General features: G+C 62.9%; 1 protein-coding gene across 1 annotated transcript; it reads right to left on the reverse strand.

The window, feature by feature from the left end:
• Positions 1 to 1,669: 1,669 nt before the first annotated feature.
• On the reverse strand, positions 1,670 to 16,201 carry CCDC27 (coiled-coil domain containing 27; the record flags this gene model as incomplete). The annotated part of the gene is made up of 12 exons (XM_081086128.1): positions 1,670 to 1,850; positions 3,034 to 3,138; positions 4,657 to 4,869; positions 5,038 to 5,115; positions 6,691 to 6,821; positions 7,072 to 7,417; positions 7,688 to 7,780; positions 8,991 to 9,161; positions 12,915 to 13,069; positions 13,441 to 13,551; positions 14,893 to 15,025; positions 16,016 to 16,201. 12 exons carry the CDS (start codon positions 16,199 to 16,201, stop codon positions 1,728 to 1,730), a joined length of 1,845 nt encoding a protein of 614 aa, XP_080942254.1. The 3' UTR covers positions 1,670 to 1,727.
• Between the last annotated feature and the right edge of the window lie 5,429 nt (positions 16,202 to 21,630).

A 21,630-nucleotide genomic window follows, 5' to 3' on the forward strand; every position in this document is an offset into this window, starting at 1 on the left:
TCCTATGCCGCCTCCTGAGCCACCTAACCTAACAGTGGGCAGTTATGTCCTAGGCCGGTATCTTCACTGTCAAGGTCAAGCTTGACCTTCACTGAGCCTACCTGTCTTTTTGCATCTATGATAACACACCCTTGAAATGTCTGGGTAACTTGTAACTTCCCTTTTTCTGGAGCCCCTGGGGCACAACCACATGTGCAGGACGCCAGGACAGAGACCACCAATCCCTTCACTATCATGTTAATTGATCCTGCACCCACCTAAGCATGTGTCCATCATTTTACTTTGTATCCAATCCCAGGGGTTTCCCACTTGGCTTTCTCCCGCCTCTCTAGTCTATCACCAATAGATTCCATGTAACCCACCTATGTCCCTCCTTTGATTAAAATGTATAAATACAGATGTAACCCGCCATTCTCCGGAGCATTATCTCAATCCCTTGAGGTTCTGCCTCCCGGCATATGTCGACAGTTTGGCTCAAATAAACTCACAACAATTCTTTACAGGTTTCCATGGTTTTATGTTAACAACATGTACGCCGCAGTTGTATTTCAGCTCCAGGCCCAGAAAAGCAGTAAAACCAGACCAGTGGCCGGACTGGTGACCCGGAAGGCACGGCACCAGGTGTCTGACCTACCTGAGTTCTGGCTGAGAAAAGAATTCAGAGCCGAGACTCAAGCTGGAAGGGTTCCTGGGCGCGCAGAGAGAAAGGACCCCTGAAGAGAGATTTCAGGGCGTGGGCAGGGCTCCCTAACCCCTCGGAGGGGTGACTGCTTTCTCCTGCAGACTGACCCATGGGTCTGCCGGGTCCTCCCCTCCAGCCCCGGTTCTGGAAGGGTGGGGTGTGCACAGGACACCCCGAGGCGGGGAGGAGAGGTCAGAAGGACCCCACCTGCGTGCCGGGGCGTGCCCGGGGGGAGGGTCTCAGGGGCCGGGTCCTGATGAGCAGTGTCCCCAGGACTTGCTCTCCCTCTCCCTTCCTTGGCCAGCGGTCCGGCCCGTCCGCCCTGGCGACCTTCCAGCTGGCCCATTGTCCTGGCTCTGCTCCCGTCAGCCTCACTGCAACCCCAAGTGGAGACCGAGGCCCTGGGAGGCTGCGAATGTCCTCCTGAGACCGTCCCCCAGGACCCCCCTAACGCTAAACCCTCAGGAGGACCCCCTCCCCCCAGCCGTTCCCTCTCCCTCCTCCCACCGGGCGTTTACCCTCAGCGTCCGCATCCCAAGCCCCAGGGCCCTTCCTTCGCCTCCATAGCTTGTTTCCTGAGCCCATTTCTCCTGTGGTTTCCCAAGGGGATGGTCCCTTACGGTTTGCGTCTGGGCTAATTCTGCCCCAGCCAGAACCCGAGAACCGGGGTTGCCGAACCCAGGTCCGGGCAGACCCCTCGGGTCAGACACCCGGTGCCGCTCCCACGCCCACAACCAGAAGGAGCCCTGCGGGTCCGAACTGCATGGGCCGGTGGCTCCGAAAGCTGGGCCACGGGGCCCCTGCTCGGTGCGGGTGTCTCCAGGGCGGTGCCGGCTGCGGTGCGGACTCCCGGAGAGTGGGCTTTGGACTGGGGGTGTCGCCAGAGAGTGGGCTTTTGGACTGGGGGTGTCGCCGGAGAGTGGGCTTTGGACTGGGGGTGTCGCCGGAGCCCAAGCCCCGTGTGAGTGCCGGGAGAGGAAGCGGAGCCCGTGGCCAACAACAGAGTTTAATTCTGAACCGGAGCCGAAGCGGGGGGCCCGCCCAGCTACTTGGAGGTCACCTTCTTGGACTTGCTGGACGAGAACACCTCCGCCATCAGCAGCGGCGGCACCTTGACGCCCTTGTGCTTCAGCTGGTTGTAGTAGTCCATCCGCTCCGAGATGATCCGCTGGGGAAGGACGCACCGCTGCCCAGGCTGCTCCTCGCCCCCCCTCCCCCCCCACCCCCACGGCCTCCGAGGGGGGCAGCTCTGGGGGCAGCATCAGTCTATTCGGGGGAAACCCTCCTCCTGGCTGACCGGGAGGAGAAGCCATGACGGGCTCCAGGGGCCCTGGAGCTGGTGACGCAGGGACCGCCCTGGGGCCTCGGGTCCGTCCCCCACGGAGGCGGCCCCACCCCCTCCCAAGGCCTCCTCTGGCCCGGGGACCAAGGAAAGGCTCCCCGGCTCCTGGGTGGTGCTGGTGACCCTTCCCATCCTCCCCTTCCCCCTCCCACCCTCTCCCTCCCCCTTTCTTTTTCTCCCTCCCTCCCTCCTCTATTCATCCTCTCCCCTCCCCACCCCCCTTCCCTTAGTCCAAACAGTACCCAGGCCCCAGAGGCCCCTGCCCAGGCCCCACACAGGGTCTCCCTCTCCCCTGAGGCCTGTTGCCACCTGACAGGAGCACCATTGGCCAGCGTCCCCTCACCGCCCCCCCACAATCGGAGGGGAGGAGCCAGGTCTCCGGGAACTGAGGGTGCTAGAAGGCCAAGGCCGACGGCACCTGCTCAGCCCGCAGAGCCTGGGGCGCAGCCACCTAGGGACAGGTGCCCAGCTCCCCAGAGCTGAGTCAGCCGGGGGCTCTTCGCCCCGTCTGGCCCTGCACCTGAGGTAGGCGCTCCCTCCCGGGGCGGTGACCAGCCCTCAGCTCCTCCAGCCAGGCAGGCGGGGGGGTGGCTCCCTGAGGCCCAGCCCGCCTCCGAGTCCTGGGGTGGGGGGTGGGGGTGGATGAGGGATAGCCTGGGCCCAAGCCATGGAAGGGGGTCCGGGTCAGGGCCTTGGCTCGGCAGATGGAGACCCCACTGAGGTGCTAAGAAGCGTCCGGAGGAGGCTGAGCGGGGCGTGGCCTGGCGGCTCCTGCTTCCAGAACCCTCCGGGCCCCGCGCCTGCCCTGCCCGATGCCCGGAGGGCTTGCTGCCCATTCAATGCTGAGAGCAGCCCCGCCTCAGGCTCAGGACACCAGCAACCCCTGGGAGACCTGGTCCCTTCTGCCTGGACAGTCCCCATCCCAGAACAGAGACCCTGCGGGACCAGCAGGGCCACCAGCGCCCGTCCCGACCTCTCCCTCCGCCCGGCTGCAGCGGAGCTGTCCTACCTGCAAGGCCTCCAGGATGTCGTTGTCAGAGATCTCGGAGGCGAAGGACCTGATCCCGGGGGTGCTGAAGGCGGCCTGGATGACCTTGTTCCTCAGTCTTTCCAGCTGCGGGCGAGCGAAGGGACAGTCACCGCTGGCCTTGGGGGGCGGAGGGGCCGCCCACCGCCGGGACCCCCTCCTTCCCAGCTTAGGAACCGGAAACTGAGGCTGGAGGGACAGCGTCTACCTGCGAGCTAGACAGGCCTGGGGTGGCCTCACGCAAGGACCCTCTACCTCACCAGCTTTTGGTTGGTTTGTTTGTTTGTTTGTTTGTTTGTTTGTTAATCATCCCCTGAGGATATTTTTCCCGTTGATTTATAGAGAGAGTGGAGGTGATTTTTAGAGAGGGTGGACGAGAGAGACAGTGATGTGAGATACTGACTGGTTGCCTCCTGCACGTGCCCAGACCAGGCAGGGCTGAGGACTGAACCTGCAATCCAGGTACGTGCCCTTGACTGGGAATCAAACTCCCAACCCTTTGGGTGTGCAGGCTGACGCTCTAACCACTGAGCAACCAGCCAGGGCCTCGCCAACCTTTTTCTTTTAAAGGGGCCCCTTTTTTAAAAAAATATATATTTTTTTATTGACTTCAGAGAGGAAGGGAGAGAGAGAGAAACATCCATGATGAGAGAGAATCATGGATCGCTGCCTCCTGCACGCCCCCTGCTGGGGTTCGAGCCTGCAACCCGGGCCTGTGCCCTGACCAGGATCGACCCTAGGACCTTTCAGTTTGCAGGCCGACTGAGCCCAACTGGCCAGGACCTCATCAACTTTTTTAATTAAACAAGTAAAACCTGCACATGATTAAAAAATAAAATCAGCCCGGCCAGCGTGGCTCAGTGGTGGAGCGCTGGCCTATGAACCAGGAGGTCATGGTTCGATTCCTGGTCAGGGCACATGCCCGATTGCAGGTTCAATCCCCAGTGGGGGGCGTGCAGGAGGCAGCTGATCAATAATTCTCTCTCATTGTTGATGTTTCTGTCTCTCTCTCCCTCTCCCTTCCTCTCTGAAATCAATAAAACTATATATTTATAAATAATAAAATGCTAATATGCAAATTGACCAAATGGCAGAACTACCGGTCCCATGTGCATCATGGGGCCACCGGGGGCAGGCGCTCAATGCAGGAGCTGCCCCGTGGTGGTCAGTGTGCTCCCACAGGGGGAGCATGGCTCAGCCAGAAGCCCCAGCATCACTAAGGATGTCTGACTGATGGCAGGGGGTGGGCCTAAGCCGTCAGTCAGACATCCCCCGAGGGCTCCCCGACTGCGAGAGGGCTCAGGCCGAGCTGAGGGACACCCCCCCGCCCCCGCCCCCGCCCAGTGCACAAATTTCATGCACCAGGCCTCTAGTATATTTATAAATAAATAAAACATCATAAAACTGAGAAGGACCCCAAGCCACCTCCTTCCCCAGAGGAGCTCCCTTCTGACCCGGGGAGACTCCCTGACCCCTGACCCTCCTGCGAACTCCACCCTCTCGCTGTGGACATCACAAGCCCCTGGGGTCCCCACGGTGGATGAGGTGGGCAGGGGCCCTGGAGCTCGGGGCCCTGCTGCTGGCGGGGGCGAGGGAGCGGCGTACCCTGGACTGCGCGCTCTCCAGCGCCACCCGGACCTGCTGCTCCGCCTGCTGCGCCGCCTCGATCTTACTCTGCGCCTGCTCCTGCAGCTGCTTCCGCCGCTCCAGGTGGTCCTGGCACTGGCTCACCTGGGCCTGCAGCTGGCCCGCCTTGGCCTCGGCCTCCGCGATGGCGTGCTCCCGCGTGGCGAGCTCATGCTCCAGCTCCCACACTTGCTGGGGGCGGGGCCGGGGGCGGAGGAGTAGGCCCACTCATCCCCACCCCGCCTCCCCCAAAGACAAATCGGGACCCAGGGCTGGCGCGGCCTCTGTGTGCCCCTGCGCCCTGAGTGTGTCGAGTGGGGTGCTGCCTCCCCCGGGAGGGGTCCCCCCCCCCGCGGTCACCTGTCGCAGGAGGAGGTTGTCCTTCTCGATGAGCCCCATCACCTCTTTCTGCTTCTTCTCTTCCCGGAGGTTGGAGAACTGCAAGGCAGAGTGGGTGGCTCAGGGGGCTCCGGGAGGAGATGGTGGATGGAACCCCACTTCTGGCTTCTCCCTCCCTGAGCCTCAGGAAGGTGAGAGCAGGAGGGTTTCTGATGAGGAAGGAGAGGAGGAGGAGGAGGAGGAGGAGGAGGAGAGGACTATAACACGAGGGTGTTGGAAAGCGAACCCCAAAACACGGAACCCTAAGACCATGGCAGGGAGAGCCGAGCACAAGCCCGTCTGCCCTCCCAAGCCCCTAAAAGTCTCGGGAAGTGGGGGAGCCGGTTCCTTTGGAGCTTGGAGGGAGGAAGTTTCAGAAACACCCCCAGCTGTGAGCTGCCAGGTGCCCGCCCCTTCCCCACCCGGCGGGAGCCCAGATGTGTGGGTCCAGCGGGGGTCTGGCCTGGGAGATGCGGGGCTCGGTTAGGGGCAGAGACCCCAGACTCCAGATGGGGGTGGGGGTGCTGACGGTGGAGCCACACCCTCCTCCTCACTGGGCTCCCGCGAGGCCTTCCCGTCCCAGGCACGAAGCCCCCAATTTCCTGTGTCCAGGGGCATCTGAGCCGCCCCAGGGAAGGCCCTTCCCAAACCGGCCCCGGAGCCAACGGAACTGCTGATGGGAGAATAAGAGATTCCAGACAGGCCCTCCCCGATCCCCCGCACCCCCATCTTTTCTCAAAGGACTGCAGGGCCCCGGCGGGTGTGGCTCAGCGGATAGAGCGTCGGCCTGCGGACTGAAGGGCCTGGGTTTGACTCCGGTCAAGGGCACAGGCCTGGGGCTGGGGGCTCGATCCCAGCGTGGGGCGTGCGGGAGGCAGCCGATCCATGATTCTCTCTCATCATGGATGTTTCTCTCCCTCCCTCTGCCTTCCTCTCTGAAATTGATAAAATGTATATTTTTAAAAATGACAGCAGGATGTGCCCCAGAGAAAAGAGGGGGAAGTGAGGATGCAGCCGCCTTAACACGCTTTATGAATCATGGTGATACCCGTTTCGTTGCGCGACCAGTAACTGCCCACAGGTGTCAGCGCCGAGTCAACTCTGACCGACAGCGAGGAGCCGGGAGGGGGCGGGGGCCGGGCGATGCTGAGAGGTGGGCCCTGGGCCATGGGTGTGCAGCCACCTCACCTGGGACGCGGGGAGGGTCCCCAAGAAACCGGCGGTGAAGGTGGTCGCCTCGCGGGAGAGCAGTGGGAGCGGGGGGCCGGGACACTCCTGCTCCCGTCAGGAGGCTGGGACTCGGGTGCTCTAAGCGACGCGGGTGAAAAACTACAAAACTCAAAGCGCTGAGCAAGGGGGCGACCTCGCTGAGCGCGGCGGGGCTCCCCCGGGACGCGGCCTGCAGGTGCTTGCGGAACGGCTGGGGGCCAAGAGGCCAGGAGAAGGGTGGCTGCTGGGGCCGGAGGGCGGCAGGGGAGGCAGGGGCCTGCTGGGCGCTCCCCCCCCCCGCCCCCGCCGCCACCGCACCTACCCGCCCCGGAGCCCCGGGAGAGTCCCATCGGCCCCCTAAGTTCCGTGTCTCCCCGGGAGCTGCTGCCCCGGGCTGTGGGGGCGCCGGTGGGAGGCAAGACGCACCTTGTCGGTCATGGCCTGCAGCTGACGCTTCCGCTCCCGCAGCTCCTTCTGCAGCAGCTCGTGCTCCATGTTGACCCTCTGCTGCTGCGACTCCAGGCGGTCCACTTGCCGCTGCAGAGAGATGCAGGCTCCTGCGGGGGGCGGGGGGGGGCCGGGGTCACGGGGCCAGTGGGGGGCCTGACCCTGATCCGGGCGTCCAACTCCCCACCCCACCCGCCCTTCCCCACGGGGCTCCCGGCTCAGGGACTTCCTGTGGGTGCTGAGCCCGTCCTGCCTGCGGGCGGGGGTGGGAGCTGAGCCCCTCCTGCCTGCGGGCGGGGGGTGGGGGGCAGGACACCCCACCTCGGCCGGGGCTGGCCGGCCTGGCGCCCGCACGCCCACCTGTGGCCAGGTTGTATCTGGTCCTGGCGACCCCCAGCTCCAGCTGGAACTCCTGGATCACCTGCTCGTACTCCTCCAGCTGCGCTATCAGCTCCTCCTCGAAGGCGTCGTCCGCGCAGCTGAACCTCTTCAGGCCGCCGCCCTCCTGGGCCTGCTGCGCCTCCCGCTCCTCGTCCAGCTCCAGCCCCTGCGGCTCCTCCTCCTCACCCTCCTCACCCTCAGCCTCCTTCCTGCCCACAGCGCCCTGGTCCGCCCTCTGGCCTTCCCCCTCCAGGCCCGCCTCTTCCTCCTCGCCTCCAGACTCCAGGCCCCCGGCCCTGTCCTCCAGGACGAACTCCTCCTGCAACTGGGGACGGAGGGGCCACTAGGCAGGGCCGTGGGGGAGGCCCTGGTCTCACCGCCTGGGGGGACTGCAAGGGACCCGCACCCCGGGCGGGGGCTGGAGTTGCTCTTCCAGGTGGGAGCTGCCCGCCACCCTCACCTGCTCCCTTACAGGGTGACTGAGGGCTGCACCGGGGGGGGGGGGGGGGGAGCAGGGGGGGACCAGGTGGGGCTTCAGGTGGGACCCCGCGACTGGAGGTGAGGCCGGGGTCACACACCCGGGCGCCGCCCGCACCTGCCGCCAGCTCTGCAGCTCGTCCTCCCTGCAGAAGTCCTGCAGGATGCTGAGCCTGCCCAGGGGCCGCGAGCCGGACTCCGGGGGCCACTCCTGCAGGACACGCCACGGGCCTCAGGGCCGCACACGCCCCTCCGCTCCCAGGTGATGCACCCACAGCCCGCCCTCCCGGAGGCGGCCGCAGCCCCTGCGTGTCGGAGGAGGGGCCGCGCCAGCAGCCAGGGAGCAGCTGGAGGATGGAGGTGCAGCCTTGGACATCTCCCCTGCAGCTCTCCACTCGCACCCCCTCCCAGCCCCAGGAGGCGGGGCCATGCTGCCAGGCCTCCCTGGACTCCTGCGCCCCCTCCCGGCCACCCCACCATCGGCGTCTGGGCAGTTTTCTCTGGCGACATTCGTGGGATTTGGCGATGGTCTGAACACCCCCTTCCCCACTCATGTGTGCCCCGGCGTCAAGTGGGGCTGCAGCCTCGGGCATGAGATAAATGAGGTCTTAGAAAGGGAGGGGCTGCTTACCCGGCCCCCCCTGGACCTGCCCTGGTCAGCCCTCGGCCCGACCTGGGAGGCAGCACCCCCAAGCCCACTGGACAGGCAGGACACTGGTGTTCCCATCCCACAGTCAGGACAGGTCAGGGCAACCCCAGTCACGCGGCCTCAGGGCACGGCCAGGCCAGTCTGGGGGCCCCGCCTGCAGGGCGCCCTCCCTCCTGATGAGAGGAGCCGGCCCTCACCCCACAGGGACGGACCTGAGTCCAGCGAGCGCCGCGGCCTGTCCCTGGAGAGACGGGCGGCCGAGCGCAGGGCCCTGTGCAGCGCGTGGCTCTTCCTCTGCGTCGTGTTCCCATCGCCTCGCCTCAGATTCTGGCTCAAACCCTGAGCCCCAGCCTGAGTGCCCCCAGGACCTGGCCACCGTCCAGGACAAGCAGGATGGGCGGGGCGAGGGTCCTGAGGGTCCCGGGAGGTGTGGACGCTGTGGCAGCCCTGGCCCCGCTCACCTGGCACAGGGACGGCCCCAGCCCCGCTCACCTGGCACACGGACGGCCCCGGCCCCGCTCACCTGGCACACGGACGGCCCCGGCCCCGCTCACCTGTCACACGGACGGCCCCGGCCCCGCTCACCTGGCACGTGGACGGCCCCGGCCCCGCTCACCTGGCACAGGGACGGCCCCGGCCCCGCTCACCTGGCACACGGACGGCCCCGGCCCCGCTCACCTGGCACACGGACGGCCCCGGCCCCGCTCACCTGGCACGTGGACGGCCCCGGCCCCGCTCACCTGGCACAGGGACGGCCCCCGGCCCCGCTCACCTGGCACACGGACAGCTCCCGGCCTCTGCTCTTGAGGAGGTACCTCAGCTGCTTCTTCAGCGCCTCCCGCTCCCCCTGCAGCGCCAGGATCTCCTCGTCCCTCCGCTGCACCTCCCCCTGCAGCTTGGCGAGGCGCTGCACCTCCTCCACCAGCGTGGACAGGCAGTAGTCCTGGGCAGAGAACGGCAGCCCTGAGTGCCCACCAATCACACGCTTTTTAAAAAATTAAATATATTTTCATTGATTTCAGAGAGGAAGGGAGAGGGAGGGAGAGAGAGAGAGAGAGAGAGAGAGAGAGAGAGAGAGAGAAACATCAATGATGAGAGAGAATCATTGATCGACTGCCTCCTGCACGTCGCCTACTGAGGATTGAGCCTGCAACCTGGGCTGGTGCCCTGACCAGGCTCGAATCCAGGACCCTTCAGTCCACAGGCCGATGCTCTATCCACTGAACCACACCAGCCAGGGCCACAACCACACTCTTCCTCACCCCTTCCAGCCATCAGCAGGACAGCAGCTCCGGGCCCAGGTAGAGCCGGCCTGCTGTTCTGGGGCCCCAAGACCCTGAGCCCAAGACGTGTGCCTTTTACTGCAGCCGGGTCCTGCCCACAGGCTTTCCCGGGGAGAGTCATCCTGGCTCCTGGCCAGCCGCCCACTGTGACTGCGGACACATCCTCTGTGCAGCCCACACTCGACCAGAAACTCTCTCCACAGGCCACCCCAGGGCTCCTCCGCCCCTCAACTTCCCGTCTCTACACCCCAATGCCCTAGATTCTTCAACATTGGAGACGCAATACGGATGGGGTGTTTGGGACACGCGGGGACAGAAAGATCTGGTCCCCAGCAGATATGAGTGCGGGGCCCCCACAGCCGCGTTAGCATAAAAGCAGGGCTGCCACCGGCATAGGTCACTCCGGCTGCTCTGGCTACGGCGACGGCGATGGCGATGGCTCGGGGCGATTTCCTGACCTGATTGTCTTTACGTTGCTTCCTAAACTTCACTGAGCTTTACTGGCCTTCCATTCTCTCTGTTCTGCCTGCATGCGTTGCTAAAGAGCAAGTGTGTAACCAAACTGAATAAAAGCAGGCAGGACCCGGACTTGTGGGCTCCTCTTCTTGCAAGAGGCTCCACCTGGCCTCCCGTGCCTTAAAAATTCATCTTTCTTGTGTAGTCTCTTCATGGTGCGTCGGCCCTCCTGCAGGTCATCCTGAAACCCGCCACGCAGGTCACAGTGTATGAATTTAGAGACACTAGAGAGCATTCTTCCAGACAGGATTCTGGAAGGAAAGGGAACTAGAAAATCCTCCAATGTTTGGAAACAAGGTGGTAGGCTTCCACACAACCCACGAGTCAAAGAGAAAGTCACAGAGGAAGCTAGAAAACATCTTAAACTGAACAATAATGAACACTTGGACATATTGAGACTGGTGGGGTGCAGCTAAAGCTGTAATTAAGGACAAATGTATAGCCTTAAAATACATCCATTAGAGAAAATAATGGAAGGCAATTAGGTACTAAGTATCCATCTCTAGAATTTGAAAAAGAACTGCAAATTAAAGAATGAAGAGGGAAAGGAAGGATGTAAATCAAGTACAAGAATGAATGATAACGAGGGAGAGGGAGGAGAGGACGAAGCAAACATGGCAGCATTTTAACACTTGGAGAATCTGAAGGGCATGTGGGAATCATTGGTCCTATTAGGTTAGAGGGGCAAGTAGTCATACAGAAATCGTGTCTTCACCCTGGCCCTGGTTGAGAAGTCTAAAAGGCTAATTCCAATGTAACCCTGATATTTGGGGCGGGGGGGGGGGGGGGGGCAAGCAATCTGAATCTGTGCCAGCAAGTCCAGTGTTCATTCTTGATAACCTATAATTAACTCACTGCCTCTTTCCCAGAAACTGGTCTTGCAAGACCTGTTGCCTAAATACAGAGGCCATAAACTATGAACAGTGCACAGCCCCAGAGAGGGGGGTTATTAGTGCTGGTGCCAGGCCAGACCATTAGATATGGTCTCAAGACCCCCAACACCTGGGGCCTTCTTTGCAAAGCCCGCGAAAGGACCGGAGGCATAATCCATATCTGGGGGACAAAGACACCAGAAAGATATAAAGGAGAAGCTCCCTGCATGTTTCTTTGCTCAGACTTGGGAAATGACTCCTCTGAGTCCGCTGGCAGAATAAACGGTGTAACTCCATTTCTCTAAAGCGTGGCTTGGTTTTTCTCCGGTCTTCTACAACAGGGTGACTTAGACACACACACGTGTCCCACATCAGACACTGATACAGGAAGGAGGTGCTCCTTCCACTGGGGCCGCTGAGTTTGCACACAGGCGTGGATTGCTGCACGTGGCTGTCTTGCCTCCAGAAGAGGCAGACTCACCTGTGACAGCTCAGAGGAAGGCAGAGATGAGAGGAGGAGACCCCAAGAGGTCCGATGGAGCTCCTAGAGATAGCCAAGCCTGCAGCCCTTCCTGGGCCAGCTCACATGCATGTGCTGGTCATTTCCTTCCCCAGTTGGGATGAATAACCACACTGAGAAGGACATCCTTTCACTGCATCTGTGCGACTCTATCTAATTATATCCTCGGGCTACTTCCCGGGAGTGGGATGGCTTGGTCAAGGGGTAGCAACACTTCCTGAGTGGTGAAAGCTCTCCTGAAATGTAGAGGCAGAATTTAGGGAATCCATGTAAAGTGAGTCCTCCTGGGCCCTCGCTAACAGACCCGGCCAGGCCCCCCTGTGGACCCGCCCACTACCCAACACTTCCTGTTGCTCACGGCCATGACCATCATCAACGCGTCACCACCTTAAAAAACCAAACAGAAGTGGATTCTAAGAAAAGACGGTCAAACTTCTAACAGGACCGACGGAGAGATGAGAGCGGGCCTGGGTCCGCGGTGTCAGTACCGACAGAGGCCGCTCCCCCACAATCTCCCGCCTGCGTGGGGAGGAAAACGAGAGACATGACGCAGGGGTCAGGTGAATACATTTGAAAATTGCCAGGAAAGGGGCACATTCCTAGAAAACCATAGCTCACCCAACCTGAAGCCAGGGGAAAAGGAAATCTGAACATCCTAAGAGGAATTGAATTCCTTGTTTTAACACACGTTTTATTTATTGATTTTAGAGAGAGAAGGAGGGAGAGGGAGGGAGAGAAACATCGATGATGAGAGAGAATCGTGTATCAGTTGCCGCGTGCGTGCCCCCTACTGGGGATCAAACCTGTGGCCTCTTGGTTCATGGGCCGACACCCAACCACTGAGCCACACCGGCCGGACTGACACCCACCCTGTCAGATCTCCACACAGACGTTCTCAGTGACGAACTCCAGAATTTCTCAGAGAAAGGACTCCAGTCTTAGCAAGCTCTTTCAGAGAACGGGGAAAGGAAAGAGGAGAGCGCATCCCGCCTCTGAATTTGAGATCAGATGAACTCTGCCACCAAATTCAAACAAAGGAATTACGAGACCGACAAGGCCCGGGCCAGCCTCCCTCCCAGTCGAGTGGGAAATAACGACTCCGCCAGGAGCTGGGCGCAGGCCGACGCTGCGCCCCCAGCGGTTTCTGAGCGCATCTTCTCCGGAGCGGAAGGACTGGGCCAAGGTTGTGCCGCCGGGTGAGGGGGACGCTGTGTGTTGGCACGCTGCCTGCACGTTGGTGAGGGCGAGGCTCTGAGCCACCCTCTGGGCTGTGGAGGCGCAGGGGCCAGCCCATGTGGGGAGCCTCTGAGTCCCAGATGCCAAAGAAGGGGCCTGGGGGTCGGCGGGAACACGTCTGGGGACCTGCGCGCACAGCTGACAGATTCTAGAAGGGAGCCTGGGGCGCGGCGGAGCAGCCTCCGGCAGGAGCGGAGCTGTCCTGCGCAGCCACGGGTGACAGGGGCACGGAGCTGGGCGGCACCAGGCCAGCTGCTCGCGGGCGGTACCTTCTCGTGGATGACCGAGATGTACCAGGGCACCCGCTTCCTCAGGTGGCTCTGGTCCAGCGCCGGGCTGCTGCCGGCCGGGCTCAGCTGCTGGGACTGGCTCTTCCGAAGGTACTCGAGCTCCCCGGCGCTCTGGCTACCAGGCAGCAGGGGCCCTGCGGGGAGGCAGGCGTTGGGCTCTTCCCGGGCGGTGCGACCTTTCACGACCCCTGAGACACCCTTCCTGGCCCAGCTGGGCTCCCCAGGCCTGCAGGGCCCGGGCTGCTGTCCCCACCCCAACCCCGCCCCCCGCCCCAGCCGTGTGTCACTGAGGAAGTGGGGGGAGGCACAGAGCAGCCTGCAGACTGCTGGGCCCCTACGCAGGGGATGGCCGGGCAGGTGGTGGCAGGGGATGGGGGACGGGAAGGGCGTTCCCTGGCACGGGAGCAGGTGCGCTGGGGAGCAGGGGCCCAGCAGGTGCAGGCAGAGGCCCTGGGGCTGGGGGCCCAAGGGGAGGACCCCTGTGACCAGGAGGCGCTGCCCTCACCGTCCGCCTTCTTGTCCAAGTCCTGCTGGCTGGAGACTGAGCCCTTGGTCGGCTTCCAGGCCTTGGAGCCCAGGCAGCTCTCCACGGGCAAGGTCATGGTGGAGGTCATCCCTGCAGGGTGAGAGCGCGCTGACGGCTTCCCCAGGCCCTGGGGGGGGGGGGGCGGGCGGGGGGTGCAGGCCTTTTATGCCCTTTCTTTTCTTGTTAATCCTCACCCGAGGGTATTTTTCCATTCATTTTAGAGAGAGTGGAAGAGAGAGGGAAAGACAGAGAGAAATATCAATGTGAGAGAAACACATCGATGGGTTGCCTCCTGCACGCGCCCCTGACCAGGATCTGGGCCATGGAGGAGCCTGCAACCGAGGTACGTGCCCTTGACAGGAATCAAACCCAGGACCCTTCGGTCCGCAGACCGATGCTCTATCCATTGAGCCACACTGGCTAGGGCCTTATGCCACTTCTCTCTCTCTTTCTTTTCATCCTTTTTAAATTAATTACAGAGAGAAAGGGAGAGGGAGAGAGAGAGAAACATCAATGATGAGCGGAATCGTGGATCGGCTGCCTCCTGCACGCCCCACACCGGGGATGGAGCCCACAACCCGGGCCTGTGCCCTGACCGGGAATGGAACTGTGACCTCCTGGTTCATAGGTCGACGCTCAGCCCCTGAGCCCTGCCGGCCGGGCTCTATGCCATTTCTCTATAAACCTCAGCTGCGAAGAAAGACGACTTGTCTCTGTGGCCGCAGGGGCTGAACCCCGGGGATCAATTCAAACGCAATGGCGGCTGCTGCCCACCACAGCGCGTCCCCCACAGCGCGCCGGGCACAAGGGAATTTCTGCAAACCGGCGCACCCCCTCCCGGGAGGGCAGATCCGAGTGCCCTTCTGCAGAAACGGCTCCCCTCAAGGTCCCGCCAAAACCTGCCCCCCTCCCGCCAGAGCCTGCTTCATCTGAGCCTTTGGGGCCCTAATTGACGGGCCCTGTGAGCACACACCCCCCCTCCACCCCCTACCCGCCCTCAGGACCTTCCCATGACCTGCCCACAAGTCATGCTCTCCGAGGCCCTGGCCCTGAGGGGGCACCTAGAGCCAGGACGGCGGGTGGGGTCCTGGCTGAGACCCACCATCGCCACGGGGCCTGGGGAAGGGGAGCCACCGGGGCCCGGGGCCCGCAGGTCGGGGTGAAGCCTGCTGCACGGAGGCCTGCAGTGCCCACCGCGCACTCAGCGGCCTCTGGGCCTCAGTCACAGGGTGGACGCGACGGGGCCCCGGCGCCTCACCGGCCATCGGCAGCCGCGGTCTCGGCCCACAGGCTTGGTCCTCAGCACGTCTTCAGCCTCATGGGCTCTTTCCAGAAGCGTCCCTCCCGAATCTCCCACTCCCTCCCCCTGAACGCCCCGCACTCTGCCCTGTGCCCCTGGCCGCCAGGAAGGCCGGGCCGGCGGGCTCTCACCGGAGCGCGACATGGAGGTGGCCCGCGTGCAGAACTGCGGGCAGCCAGGCCGCTGGAGGAACATGCTGCGCAGCTCCTGCATTTCCAGCAGGAAGGTGCTGTCCTCGGGGCTGGCGTCCGGCAGGCACTCGCTCTGGGGGAGCGGGGACAGGGAGACAGTCACGGAGAGAAAGGCGGGGTGGCCGGGGCCTGGTCCCGCCCGGGCCCGCGGCAGCCGTCTGTCCCCTCCCCGCCAGCCACTCGCTTGCTGACAGCCACGCGGGCGACCTGCTCCAGTGACTGCGGGGCCGAGCCCAGGTGCCGTCCGTCCGTGTAGTGAGCCCCGGGGTGGGGGGCGCTCCAGTCGCTCTCGGCACATGGCGGCCGCCTGAACCCCGCGTTGCCCTTCCCAAGTTCTCTTCTCCCCTTTTGCTCCTTCCCAAGACCCCCCGCCCCCAGCAAAGGCTGGGGCTCACGCCGCCTCCATCAAAACCTACTTAGAGCCCAGCCGGCAGGGCTCAGTGGCTGAGCGTCCACCTCTGAACCAGGAGGTCATGGTTCAATTCCCGGTCAGGGCACATGCTCCGGTTGTGGGCTCGGTCCCCAGTGTGGGGCATGCAGGAGGCAGCCAATCCATGATTCTCTCTCATCATTGATGTTTCTCTCTCTCTCTCTCTCCCTCTCCCTTCCTCTCTGACATCAATAAACATCCTATATAATAAAAGCCTAAGTGGCATCGCGTGACGCCCTCACGTGACGTCATCACAAGATGACCACAGTGACGTTGTCACAAGATGGCCAGCAGGGGAGGGCAGTTGGGGGCCATCAGGCTGGCAGGGGAGCAGTTAGGGGGCAATCAGGCAGGCAGGCAGGTGAGCAGTTAGGAGCCAGCAGTCCCAGATTGTGAGAGGGATATCCGACTGCCGGTTTAGGCCCGATGGGATTGGACCTAAACCAGCAGTCGGACATTCCCCAAGGGTCCCAGATTGGAGAGGGTGCAGGCTGGGCTGAGGGACAACCCCCCCTCCCCCGTGCACGAATTTTGTGCACTGGGCCTCTAGTATATTTATAGAAACACACAGCTCTTTGGAGAGCTGGGGTGGCCGCACGGCCTGTGGGCGGAGTGGCGGCCCCGGGCGCCTACCTTCCTCCTGCAGTAGAGGTTGATGGCCTGAGCCGACTTGCAGAGGGGCTGCTGCTTGGCGTGCAGCTTCCACGCTGGGGGCTGGCAGGCGTGGCCGGCCACACTGCGGAGCACCGTCAGGCCCTTCTCCATTGGGCTGAGCAGCAGGTTCTGTCTCTGAGGCCTCCTGGGTCCCACGGGCAACATCTGGGGGAGGGCCGAGGGCCGAGCCGCATTGTCTGCTGTCTGACAGAGCAGCGCAGGGGTGCCCCTCGTCCGAGACAGGGCGGCGAGGCGGGCGCGGACCCGGAGACCTAACTAACGCGAGGCCACCTCCAAAGCTCCCCGTCCTGTGGGATCCTGGGAGCAGAGTGTGGCATCACAGATGTCTCCATGGAAACAGCAGTCATTGTCTTAATGTCCCGAGCCCCTTGGGAGCTTTCTATCGGGCGGGGACGTGAAGCCGCTCGGCTGGGCCTCAGGGTGCTCAGAGCAGCGAGAAGGGCCCCAGGCATCGGCGGCCATTCTCCTGCTTTTGTTTGTTTTTTTAAAAAATATGTTTTTTATTGATTTCAGAGAGGAAGGGAGAGGGAGAGAGAGAAACATCAATGATGAGAGAGAACCATCCATCGGCTGCCTCCTGCACGCCCCCTGCTGGGGATGGAGCCCACAACCTGGGCGTGTGCCCTGACCAGGAATCGAACTGTGACCTCCTGGTTCATAGGTCGACGCTCCGCCCCTGAGCCACGTCGGCCGGCCGGGCTCCTGGGGTTTTTATTTTTGTCTGTTTGTTTTCCCATCGTCCATAATTCACCTTATTTAAACCTGACACTGGCTCAGGGGCTCTGACATGGAAACGGATGCCCTGGGTTCAAATCCACAGTTTGGAGCATTTCTTAACCCGGATGTCGTTCTTTTTAAAAAATGGACGCGGACCCCTGGCTGGCGGCTGCGGCCTAGGGAAACGCTCGCTGTGGTTTTATTAAAACCTCGCTATCCGGGTCCTTGTTTGTTGTTGTTAAGCCTCACCCAGGGGTATGTTTCCATTGATTTTTAGGGAGAGTGGAAAGGGAGAGGGAGAGACAGAGAGAGAAACATCGATGTGAGAGAGACACATCGATTCATCGCCTCCCGCAAGCACCCCAACCAGGGCCGGGGATGAGCCTGTGACCAAGGTCCGTGCCCTTGACCGGAATCACACCCAGGACCCTTCAGTCCATGGGCCGGCGCGCTATTCACTGAGTCACCCTGGCTTGGGCCACTGTCCCAGACACGTGGATGCCAGGCCTTGGGCTCACAGAGGACTTTAGGAAGTGGCCTTGGCCCGGCTGGTGTGGCTCAGTGGATAGAGCATCGGCCCATGGACTGAAGGGTCCGGGGTTCAGTTGTGGTCAAGGGCACATGCCTAGGTTGCGAGCTCCACCCCCAGTGGGGAGCGTGCGGCTGATCAGTGCTTCTTGTCAGGGATGTTTCTATTCCTCTCCCTCTCCCTTCCTCTCTGAAATCAATAAAAACATTAAGAAAAGAGAAGAAGTGGCCTTGTTGAGTCTCTGCATCAGGCTGAAGTTTCTTTATGGCCATTTCATGGTTTTAAAGCTGCAGTTTAAAAAAAAAAAACAGAAACAAAAGGAACAACAGGCATAAACGGCCCCATGGCGTGTGATTATATTTATGTAAAATGTCCAGAACAGGCAAATCTGCAGTGGTGGGGGCAGGGGCGGGGGTGGGGGGCTGGGAGATGGAGGGCGGAGGGGTGCTCATGGGGGTGGGGTAGGGGCTGGGAGATGGAGGGCGGAGGGGTGCTCATGGGGGTGGGGTAGGGGCTGGGAGATGGAGGGCGGAGGGGTGCTCATGGGGGTGGGGTAGGGGCTGGGAGATGGAGGGTGGAGGGGTGCTCATGGGGGTGGGGTAGGGGCTGGGAGATGGAGGGTGGAGGGATGCTCATGGGGGTGGGGTAGGGGCTGGGAGATAGAGGGTGGAGGGGTGGGGTAGGGGCTGGGAGATGGAGGGTGGAGGGGTGCTCATGGGCAGGTCCCTTTGGGGGGACAAGATAGTGGTGACTGCTGCCTGTAGGGTCCATTGCTACCTGCCACTGATGCCACAATCTAAAATGGTGACTTTTATCTTAATAAAGAAGCTATAGTTGTCAAAAGTATTCCATCCGCCTACAATGCTAGACATTTTGCTTTTAGCAGTATTTCAAAGAAAAGAAGAGAAGCGGCCTTTTGTACGTTTCCCTTCGTAGAGGCCTGGCGCACGAAGCTGTGCACGGGTGGGGTCTGGCCCGCCCCAACGGCCGATCAGCTATCAGAGGCTGGCCAGGGGGAGGGGACACGGGAGGTTGGCGAGCACGCCCCGCCCCTGATCAGGGTGTGGGGGGCCAATCAGAGTGGGGCTGGTTCGGAGGAGTGGCCCTGGGTGGTTGGTGTGCTGGCCCCGCCCTGTGGTCAAACTCAGGTGGAACTCCCAGTCGAGGGGACAATTTGCATATTACCCTTCTATTATATAGGAGGATATGTATATGTTTAAATTGATTTCAAAGAGGAAGACAGAGGGATAGATAGAAGCATCCATGATGAGAGAGAATCATGGACCGGCTGCCTCCTGCACACCCCACACTGGGGATCGAGCCTGCAACCCTCGCACGTGGCCGGGGATCGAACCGTGACCTCCTGGTTTCCACTGGGCCACACCGGCCGGCCCACTGAGCACTTCTGTGGGCAGGTGGTGGCTCCTGCTCTGGGGTGTCCTCCCAGACACTTGCTGAGTTGCCTGCACTCCTGAAGGATGTTTGAGTGAAACTGACCAGAACACATGCAAATTCACACACCGTGTTCTTCCTGATCTATGCGAGCCCGCATCAAGCTCCCTTTCCCCTGACGGATGGACGGACGGACACGTGTGTCCCCAGGCCGCTCAGCACTCCCGCTGGGATGCGGGGAGAATTCGTGGCCGCCTTCCCGAGATCGTGCGACACACCGGACGCGGGCACCGGCTGCTTGGCGAGGCAGCGCTCCAGGTGGAAGTGCGAGCGCGTTGGGGGGACCGGAAAGGCGTGCGGGGACCGCTCAGCCACGTGCACCGCAGCAGGATTCGCCCGGCAGTGGGAGCGGCCGTGCCGGTGGACAGACGGCGGAGGAGCAACACGCGGAGCATATGCACAGGGAGGGCGGCTCAGCCTTGACGGAAGAAAACTCAGGCCGCCGCGGGGCTCAGGGGCTGAGCGTCCACCTACGAACCAGGAGGTCACCATGCCGTTCCCGGTCGGGGCACAGGCCCGGGTTGCGGGCTCCATCCCCGGTGTGCGGGGCCTGCAGGAGGCGGGTGGTCCATGATTCTCTCTCATCATGGATGTTTCTCTCTCTCTCCCTCCCCCTTCCTCTCTGACATCAATAAAATGACATTTAAAAATAAATAAAAGGAAGGACCCTGCAACGCCCGCCACAGCGGGACGAACCTTGAGGACTCTGCTCAGTGACGGAGGTCAGACCCGAAAGAGCAAACGCTGTGACTCCAGAGCCGGGAGGGCCCGAGCAGCCAGCCTCGGGGACAGGCACAGCCTGGGGGGAGCACCCCGAGTCCCGTGAACGCGGCTCCCACCGCACGGAGGGGGGTGTGCTCCCCACGGTACCACATGGGACGTCCCTAAGGCCGAGACCCGGCCTCACGGGCTGGGGAGAGCATGGCCGGGAGGCCGGACGCGGGCGGAGCCCTGGTCAGCCCGGGAGGTGGGCTGGCTTCGCGGGGCCCGGCCCCCGGGCCTTCTCGTCTGGGGTCCGCGGAGCAGCGGGGAGGGCGCCGGGGTCAGTCGCATGACGGGGACACGGGAGAAGCCCGCCTGGTGCCGACCCGCGTGGGGCTGCCGCCTCCCTCGCCCAGCGGGAGCCCGCGTGGCTCCGGTCAGATTGACTCGGAAGAGACAGTCACCGGGACACGTGCTTTATTGTCACAGAAACACAATCCGCACCAACACGCGCTACACACACCGCGCCTCCCGCAGGACGCACCGGGCGCGCCTCGCCGGGCGGGGCCTTCGCCTGTCCCTTCGCCTGTCCCCGCAGCCGTTCACCAGCGACGGCGTTTTCTCCCACGTGAGCAGGAAGGCGCCTGACCGGCCACAGAGAGGCGCGCGCGTGTGTGTGGCGACAAGTTACACCACGTCCCAGCTTGTCCCTGGTCCGTGCTGGGGACCTGGCCGCCGGGCAGGTGAAAGGCCGGCTTCCCGGCAGCGCAGCCCTGGGGGCCGACGGGGACGCAGCCAGAGCCCGTCCTGGAGCCGCTGGAGCTGGGGGACGGGGTGGGCTCGGGGCGGGGACGGGGTCGAGGGTGGGTAGCCGACTGGGGCCTCCCCGTGTGGGCCCTGATGGTGTCTGGCTGTCGGCAGGCAGGCGTCCTCGAGGTCTGGTGAGCAGCGTCCCTCCCACCGCTTTGCTGGGCCTCAGTTTCCCCATCTGGGAAATGGCAGCAACACGTGCGAGGGCCTTGTGAGTGAGAAGGGGCGGCGCCACGCCCAGCCCCCAGGGGCCCAGAGCCCAGCGGCTTCCACCGTGACTGCGACCTTGGACTTTCGATGGGGGGGGGGTGTTTTGGGGAGACTGCAGACCCCCAGCTGAGCACCTCCAGCTACTGGCAAAGGCTGGTGCCTGCTGGAGTGAGCTGTGCTGTTACCTGGGGCTCACACCCCTGGCCGCCAGTCAGAGCCTCCAGGGGCCCTGACAACCCTGACATGTGGTCCGGGGGCCGCGTGCAGGGAGGGGGTGGTGTGTGGTCCGGGGGCCGCGTGCAGGGAGGGGCTGGTGTGTGGGTCTGGGGCCACGTGCAGGGAGGGGGTGGTGTGTGGGTCTGGGGCCACGTGCAGGGAGGGGCTGGTGTGTGGGTCTGGGGCCACGTGCAGGGAGGGGGTGGTGTGTGGGTCCGGGGGCCACGTGCAGGGAGGGGGTGGTGTGTGGTCCGGGGGCCGCGTGCAGGGAGGGGCTGGTGTGTGGGTCTGGGGCCACGTGCAGGGAGGGGGTGGTGTGTGGGTCTGGGGCCACGTGCAGGGAGGGGGTGGTGTGTGGGTCTGGGGCCACGTGTAGGGAGGGGGTGGTGTGTGGGTCTGGGGCCACGTGTAGGGAGGGGGTGGTGTGTGGGTCTGGGGCCACGTGCAGGGAGGGGGTGGTGTGTGGGTCCGGGGGCCACGTGCAGGGAGGGGGTGGTGTGTGGGTCTGGGGCCGTGTGCAGGGAGGGGGTGGTGTGTGGATCTGGGCCACATGCAGGGAGGGGGTGGTGTGTGGGTCTGGGCCACGTGCAGGGAGGGGCTGGTGTGTGGGTCTGGGCCGCGTGCAGGGAGGGGAGGGGGCCCCACTGCCTCACACCCAGGTGCCAGGCGGAGGAGGAAGCTGCTTCTAACCCGGGGGAGGCCGGGATGCTTACGCCCCTGGGGTGAGGGCGCGGCCTGGAGGGGACCCTGAGGTAGGGTTTGGGGCGGAGGCCTGCGGCCTTGTTCACCGGTCAGGAGAGCTCTGAGCCACTGGAGGTCCCACCCCCCTGCTGACACCCCTCCCCACCCGGACTTCTGCGCCTGGAAACCTACAAGGAAATTGGCAGGTGACACCCACCTCCCTTCCTCAGAGTGGACCCTGCGCCTGAGGGAGCCG

This window comes from Myotis nattereri (genome assembly GCF_964212035.1).
Source record: "Myotis nattereri genome assembly, chromosome: 3".
NCBI classification, from domain to species: domain Eukaryota; kingdom Metazoa; phylum Chordata; class Mammalia; order Chiroptera; family Vespertilionidae; genus Myotis; species Myotis nattereri.